Consider the following 8,272-nt stretch of genomic DNA (forward strand, 5'->3'; position numbering starts at 1 on the left):
GCTTTGTGACTGTTCTGAGCACTGTAAATAAACGCACTGTTTGCTTCGCATCCAGAGCTCCGCGACTGAGTCTGTATTTCCCCCATTACCCGTGACAATTATTGTCACTCTCCAATCTCGGTTATGCCTCAATTAAAAACAAAAATCCACTCTGTCCATATTTGATTGGCTAGCTGACTTTTTGGGCATGTTTTCTCTCTGGTATTTTACTTTTTGTCATTCCACTCCCTATTTCATTGGCTGCTGTGGTTGGGTTTATCTCAGCCCCCCTGTCCTCTGCACTCAGTCTCTTCTTCTGCCTTAACAGTTCTGCATTAGTAATTTATCACCATCCTTTGAATATGTCATTCCAGTTCTCTGCTTGCCTTTCTTTTTATGTTTTGTTTTGAAATTGAGTCATTTACCTTCCATTAACTGTGGGACTGTGCTTATTTGTCCTATTCTCTCTCATTATTTTCCCACCTACTTGCCCCCTTCTTCCTATATATGTGCAACCTGAAAGCAATACTTCCAGGTTGCATATACAACTAACAACTTAAAAATATACATTTCTGTGAAATTCGTAGTAAAGTTCCAAAACATAGGGGGTGAGAGGCAACACATGAATTACACTGGTCTCAAAGTTATGCTGACCCATGAGACCTGACTGAAATGTCTAATTTACAACTGTAGTTCCTGATTGTACTGCAGCGAAAACAAATTCCTCAGCTTGAACATGATCAACACAGATTGCTTAAATTTGTTGAAGGTTTTTAAAGAACTGTGTGATAATAGATTTGTGTTTTTTCACTTTTTGGACATGCAAGCTTGAATGAGTTCATTCAAAAACATTTTTGGCCATGACAAAAATGTCACTGTTGGAATGGCGACAGTAAGGTTAATTTTGTAACACGATCTTTTCCCTTTTTTTCCTTTTAGCTGCTACACAGATATGAGACTTTGTCGTGAGTTTCTGGTGGAAGTTGCTGTCTGAAGCAGCTCTCTGTGATTTGTGTTTGAATTTTGGCCCAAAGCAAATTTTATTGCTGAATGTGTTTTTCTTTAGAGAGCATATGAATAAACATCAGTTCATCCAGAATCCATCCTCGATCTGTGGGTTTGTTCCAAGATGCTGAAAAGAATAAATGCAAAAGGCATGCAGCCCACTGAGATAATCACTATGAAAACATTCAAAAATCAGGTTGAAGTTGACTGAGATGACAGAGCTTTTTGAACGCTGACCTCTTGACCATGACAGCGTTTGAAAAGCAGTTTTTTTTACACCAGCCAAAGCTCAACCTTGGATCAAACCTTGAGTTAATGTAAAAAAACTGACAGGAGATTCTTCAAAACACTTCACAGGTAAAGAGAAGAAAGGACAGTGTAGCTTAACTTTCACACATGGCTGAAACATGCATTTTTGGATGTCCCTCTTTTTCTGCACATATTCACAGAACTGCATGGACAGAGCTGGCCGTGCTATGTCTGATCAGTTTTGTTGGCCCAGTGAATCACTCTGTGATAATTCAGCCATTTGTCATTCTGTGCACTTCTTTAAAAGTTTAACTTTCCAAATTACAGCAAAGGTAATAACTGACTGATTTGCACCTGTACCAGCATTAGATTGAGAGTTTTATTTGCCCACGTTTACAATGCAGCCTTCAGCAGTATTTAACAGACGATGCTTAGCTTTCGAGCCCAGTTTGAATAAATACGCTGGCTCATTAAAATTCATGTGTTCTTTCCAGAAGCAAACCATTTCATGGTTACTATACATTCATCAAATTCTTGGATTATAGTTCTCAGGGTCATACCTATTTAAGCTTGTAATTAAGCTGAGTTCTCTTTTATTTTGGCTTTTGATTATTTAGTGAAAGCAAATCTGCCAGCAGTCATTGTTCACTGATCTTGTGCCCTCTGGTCAAGTGTTTTTGTTAGGTGAAGAATGAAGACAGTGCTGCTTAAAAAATTTAGCACTTTTCTCTTGTAAAATAAAGAAGCTGCCTACCAGGTATAAGATATAAATATATACATATATATCATGGAAATATTGGAGGTTTTCTACATGTAAAAACAATCCCTTAGGAGACAGGTATAAAATATAAATGCCTTTTTTGCAGAAATATGTAATATCAAGAAAATGACAGATGAGCACACAACATCCCCAGAGTTTTCGCTATAGCTCCTACAAATACACTGTAGATATTTGCAGTAATAACAAGGAAAGCTGTACTTAAGGCCCTTTTTTCAGGCACCACAGGAGAGGGGGGAAAAACTCCAAAAGGGACTCCTTCAGGCTTCCCCAAAATAGGGAGGTTCCACTAAACAGAGGGGTCATGTCCCAAGGCCAGTAACTGTACACAACAGTATGCATTTAGAGTTGTTGATAAAGTGTGTCTCTTTTACTCACGCTCATTTGCACAAACAGAGTACAGTTCATTTACTGTCCATGTAGGCACACATGACAAATCAAAATGACAAACTGAGGAGTCTTAGGCGGCACATCAGAATGCCGAACATGTCAAAAGTGACTGGTCGTATTTTACTCCCAACAGGCAGCTGGGAATCGCCTGCATTATTATGAGCACTCAGAGCTTTTTATAGCACATGATAAATTATTACAGGTGTAAAATATTTAAATATTTCCTGTCATTTAGTGGCTGTTCTTCTCGACCCTGCTGTTGGATGCAGGTGATGACTCATTCTGCCAGCTCAGCTGTCACAGTGAATGGTGGGCTGCATGTCATGTTCAATACCGTCTTACAATATTGACTTACCTTGTTATTCTGCTCTGCCTGTATTGACTGATGCGAAGGCGTTGCCGGTTTACTCAGTCTTACGGGGTTGCAAATAAGCTGCTTAGCTTTCATCCAAGAAGCAACATGCTCATGTCAGAAGGAGCCGACTGTGTTTAATTTTACAGCCCACAGCTGAATCATTTCAGTGACACAGGGGCTATGTTTGACTCACAACTGTAAACTGATTAGCTGTAAGCCCTGTGAGACTTGGATGGTCTTGAGTTTGGAGCAGGCCCAAATGTTTTTGGATTTGCTTGCTATGTTTAAAAACTACTGAATATGATCTTCTGGATATTCCATATTGCTTATGCTCCAAAGGAGCCAATTCTTTAACAATGTAACAACTCGGGTACATGTCCACTTGCTTTACTTTTTGATGCATCTCAGAAACAACCCAGCAGTAGAGTAGTTGTACTGTAAATTCTTCATATCGACTTGATTTGCTATGTTTCTTGCTTCCGTTTTGTTTTAAACTGTAATTCCTTCTTTTTTGCTTACTTTTTTTTTGCTTGCTTGAGAAACTTTTGCTCCTGGAGCAGCAGCTTGTGTTGTGAGCACATTTAGAGGTTGTTCATTATGCTTGTGTTGACTGATTGTGCACACCGTCTCAATCATTTACTCTAAATAGAATAAAATGAAAACACTGAAACAATTATATCAGTCTGTCATCTATCAGTGCCTTCTAACAAAATTAGATTTAGAGCTGCAGCGAAGTGCTGAAATGCAGAAGTAGACAGCAGATTATGAGGCGGTATTGCCCTGGGTAGCTGTCTGAAATGATTTAAAACAAGGACCTATGTGAAAATTAAAACAGCTTTGAGGAACTTTTCACAGTAAAAATAACACTGGAAAAAAATCTTTTTTATTCTGAGGGCATACTCTAAATTAAGATGATGTCATACTGGGAAATTTCCAAAAGTCCATCAGATACTTATACAACAAATATTCCAGAGAAGGATTTTCTGGACAGGAAAAAGCTTTTACGGTGGAATAAAAAATTCAAGAGTTTCACATTGTTTTGCTTATCTTCGTGGCCTGTTTCGAATAATTTAAAGATGTCATGTGAACTTTTCTGGTAAATAAAAATTATGTATACATTCAACAAATGTGCTGAATGCATTTCCTTCCTCATAAAACATTTTTAAAGTTGACTTCTTGCACAATTTGAACTTGTATTGAATCGTTTACCTCCATGTTCTTTTTTCCCCCAAACCATCTGCCTCTGTCTTGCTTTCGGTGCCATAATGATGTAATAATTATAATAAATGTATTTGTCTCTTTGGCACCTGTTGCCAGCTGTTTAACACTGGAATATTGTGAAACCATTGGTATGAAGGTGTATTGCATCACTGGTATGTGTGTGCATGAGAGAAGAATAATGTGGACTCAGCTGGCACGAGAGATGGTGGTTTTTTTATTAATATTTCCAGTCATCTGCTGTCAGGTTTTGGTGAGCACGCGTGGATTGTAGCCTCAGTTTTATGTTCTAAACTGACTAGAGTGGCATCCAGTGTGGTCTTTTTCTGCTGAAGCCAATCTGCTTCAAGGATTTATGTGTTGTGTGTTCAGAGATGCTCTTCTGCATTCCCTGCTTTTAGAATAATCCTTTAATTGTCCCACAAGGGGAAATTTGGATGTAACAGCAGCAAGAAAGACACATATACAAACAAACAGTACACAAGACACAGAACAGAAACATACACAATTTTTACATATTTACATCAAGGACAATGGTTATCAAAAACAGATTAAATACAGATAAGAGGCTAACCCTGGTTATAGTGTGAATCGGTTGATAAAATAGTGCAAGTTACAGCGCTGATGTAAACATCTATGTTTTTTGGGAGCAGTTTTGATTGTACAGTCTGACAGCTGCAGGGAGGAAGGACCTGCGGAAACGCTCCTTCATGCATCGAGGATACGGCAGTCTCTTACTGAAGGAGCTCTGCAGTTCAGCAACATTTACATGCATGGGGTGGGAGACTCTGTCCATCAAAGATGTTATTTTGGTCAGTGGGTCCAGGGTGCATCCCAGAACAGAGCTGGCCTTCCCAATGAGTTTATCCAACCTCTTCCTCTCAGCTGCCGATAAACTGCTGCTCCAACATACAACGCTGTAAAAATGACAGATGCCACCACAGAGTCATAGAAGGTCTTTAAAAGTGCTCCCTGGACTCCAAATGACCTCAGCCGCCTCAGCAGGTAGAGTCTGCTCTGACCCTTCCGGTAAAGAGCGTCAGTGCTGTGGCTCCAGTCTAGCTTATTATTCAGCTGAACACCCAGGTACCTATACGAGTCCACTATCTCAATGTCCACTCCCTGGATGTTCACCGGTGTCAGTATGGTGGGTCTGCGTCTCCGGAAATCCACCACCAGCTCCTTGGCTTTCCCAGCATTGATCAGCAGGTGGTTCTGCTGGCACCAGTCCACAAAGTCCAGAGTCCACTGTCTGTACTCTGAGTCATCCTCACCTGTGATGAAGCCGACTATGGCAGAGTCGTCAGAGAACTTCTGTAGGTGGCAGCGTGGGGAGTTAATGGAGAAGTCTGCAGTGTAGAGGGTGAAGAGGAATGTTGTCCCTCTGATGTTGTCCTGTTTTGGTTATTTGAGGTGCCTTCCTATGAGCTCGAAGCGGTTTATCCATTCTCCCGTGACCTCTGGCATCAACAAGGCATTTGTTGTTGATTCTTTGTAAACCCTAGAGATGGTTCTGCAGACAAATCCCAGTAGATCAGCAGTTTCTGAAATACTCAAACCAGCCTGCCTGGGATAGTGTGACAATACCACATTCAAACTCACCTAAATCCTCTTCTCCACTGTGATGCTCATTGTGAGCTTGACCAGGTTGTTTTAACTATGTCTACATGATTACATTCATAGAGTTACTGCCATGTGATTTGGTGTAATGAGCAGCTGAACCAGGTGTAAAGTGGCTTGTGAGTGAATATTTTACCCAAAACATAGAAGTTATTAGTATAGTAAAAAAAAAAAAAAAACAGTTGTCAGTAGACTACACCTTTGCTCAGTTTCCCTGTTTCTCTTCATCCTTGTGCGGTGCAGACATCAGTCTGCTGATCAGTGATGACTACTCCCATCTCTTTCTCAGGTCTCTCCCTCTTTTGTGCCAACTATCTGTTTGACAGATCAATTATGATTGATGACAGAACACAGTGAACTTGGCCCCAGTCTGTCTCACTCTTCACTCTTCACTCATTCTTTCTTTCCCCACACAGACAAAGTAGTCTCCTTTCAAACAATATCTAATTCATATTTAATGACAGAGTGCATTTAGCTCCCCCATCACTCAGTGAAAGTGCTTCACTCTGCTGACACTTTAGGGAGTAGAAAGAATCAGAAGCATTTCACTGGTCATTTTTTTTATACCCATCTACCTCTTTCTCTTTTTCTCTACCCCATTTAGTGTTAATTACTGAATGTTTCGCCATCTGCGTTTTCTGGTTCTTTCTGAAATGTAGACCTAGCCTTGGTTTTGTTTCCAAGATATAAACCCCGGCAGAAAACTGTGACACCGTGGCACCACTTCAGAGACCTAGAAAACAGCGGGGAGTTCAAGTTGATGAGAAATTTGAAACTTCATTTCCAGAGAGGAGGAGGAGGAGAAGCGATAGCTCCTGCTGTGCAGTTAGAAATAAATATGTCAGAGTCAAATTCTTTCACTGCAGAAATCATTTGGAGGAAAACAGAATTAAAATAAACAGTTTCTACATGGAAAAGATCCTGACAGCCTGCAGAAAGAAAAGTCAGTGATGTAATACTTATCGCCATTGGTAAAGAAAAAGGTTTTAAGAGTCAACTGTTCTCTCTTTTAACCACTGTTACTACATGATCGTGTCATTCTTCGTCTTCCTCCCACGCGCCAGGAAAAAGTTTGTCTCCTGACAGCCGGTATCTTGTGACTCTGGGCAGCCTGCTAGACGACCAGCACTGGCATCACGTTGCAGTGGAGCATCACAGCAATCACCTCAAGCTCACAGTGGACAAAAGCACAGAGTGGGTGCACATCTCACCAACATTTGCACATTGGGACCATGATCAGGTATGTATTTGAGGATAGGATGATAACTCATGAAAAGACAGATGGCAGAAAGACACCCACCTCGCAGCTGCAGACATTTTATTGTATCTGCTTGTTTGTGTACTCTGTCTCCTGTACAGATGATACTGGGAGCACAGCAGGGCTTCAGCTATACGTCATTCTATGGCTGTCTGGAAAACCCAGTTTACAATGGCCTGAACCTGGTAGACCTCGCTAAACAAAAAGACCAGCGGGTTACAGTGAAGGTAAACTTGCTCATAGTGTGCTGCTGAAAAAGCTATTTTGTGTATCTTTCACAATGTGTAGACAGGAGTCAAAGTAGAACTACCTAGTTATAAGTAAAAGTACTTGATTTAAACAATAAACAGATAAATAATTCTTAAAGGAGCCGATGTAAAAATAATGTCACAATATTCATGTATTTAAATGCATGTAAAACTGTGATTAGGAATTAATTTAGTTTTAAAAAGTTCAGTATAGTTCAATGTATCTCTCTGCATATTAAATATTTTCTGTCAGGCCTCTATTATGATAAAAATGGCACCTCAGACCAACATCTAGTCAATCTAAACTCCAGGTAAGTTCTGTCCTCTTGATGTCTGCCTGGAGGTCTCTGTCCAGGTGTTTCTTGACTGTCCTTTCTTTCTCTTTCCTTCATTGCATGTTAGAGCTTCTCTGGTGATGCTTGGTGATGATTTTATGATGACCTCACCTGGCCAGCTGCTTTTGAATCTCACACCGTGAGATTAAAACTTCCAGATGTTGATACACTGATAGCTTTTGAGTCTCTCTCCTTCTGTGAGGGGAGTATCATCTTCCAACTTGCCAGTCCTGTTTGGCTGGATGGCATCCACCTCCTAGACTCATTACTAGCAGAGTGATCTTACATTTATGTCTATGCTTTACACATATTGACAGCATGGGCACATATTGTATCTCATTTTTCTTGTCCTGTTTTTTAGAGGAAAGTTTGACTTTCTTCTTTTTTCTCATTAATTCTGGAGGCCCTTCTGCTATCTACACAAATCTCTAACTATTCATAATGTGGAATATTTGTTTATAATGAGCATGGATGCTGAAACTGACTACAAACACACTTTGTAGAGACAATTTTAATGGATGTTGAAATGATGAAGTCGGGTAAAAAACAAATATTTTAGTAAAAACGGTGGAAAACTACAAATGCAACACATAAGAGAACATACTGGCATTTATATAGTGTCGTTCAAGTCTTTAGTGGACCACTCAAAGTACTTATGCCTGCAGGTCACAAAGTGCCTCATCACATATATTTATGCAGCACTTTACTTGTTTTATTTACCTTGCGTCCACATCTGCAGTCAATTTAAATTCACCAATTAATCTTGTTTGCTTGTGTGTGTGTGTGTGTGTGTGTGTGTGTGTGTGTGTGTGTGTGTGTGTGTGTGTGTGTGTGTGT

General features: G+C 40.1%; 1 protein-coding gene across 1 annotated transcript in view; it reads left to right on the forward strand.

Moving 5' to 3' along the window:
• The window catches only part of LOC102214986 (contactin-associated protein-like 4), a 109,610-nt gene that overhangs the window by 66,571 nt on the left and 34,767 nt on the right, over positions 1-8,272 (forward strand). Inside the window, exons 6-7 of the mRNA XM_005733747.1 lie at positions 6,659-6,834; positions 6,954-7,079. Coding sequence (XP_005733804.1) covers positions 6,659-6,834; positions 6,954-7,079 — 302 coding nt within the window. The remainder of the gene's footprint in view (positions 1-6,658; positions 6,835-6,953; positions 7,080-8,272) is intronic.

The sequence above is a fragment of the Pundamilia nyererei genome, unplaced genomic scaffold (genome assembly GCF_000239375.1).
Source record: "Pundamilia nyererei isolate P.nyererei 1_Seehausen unplaced genomic scaffold, PunNye1.0 scaffold00054, whole genome shotgun sequence".
Classification (NCBI taxonomy): domain Eukaryota; kingdom Metazoa; phylum Chordata; class Actinopteri; order Cichliformes; family Cichlidae; genus Pundamilia; species Pundamilia nyererei.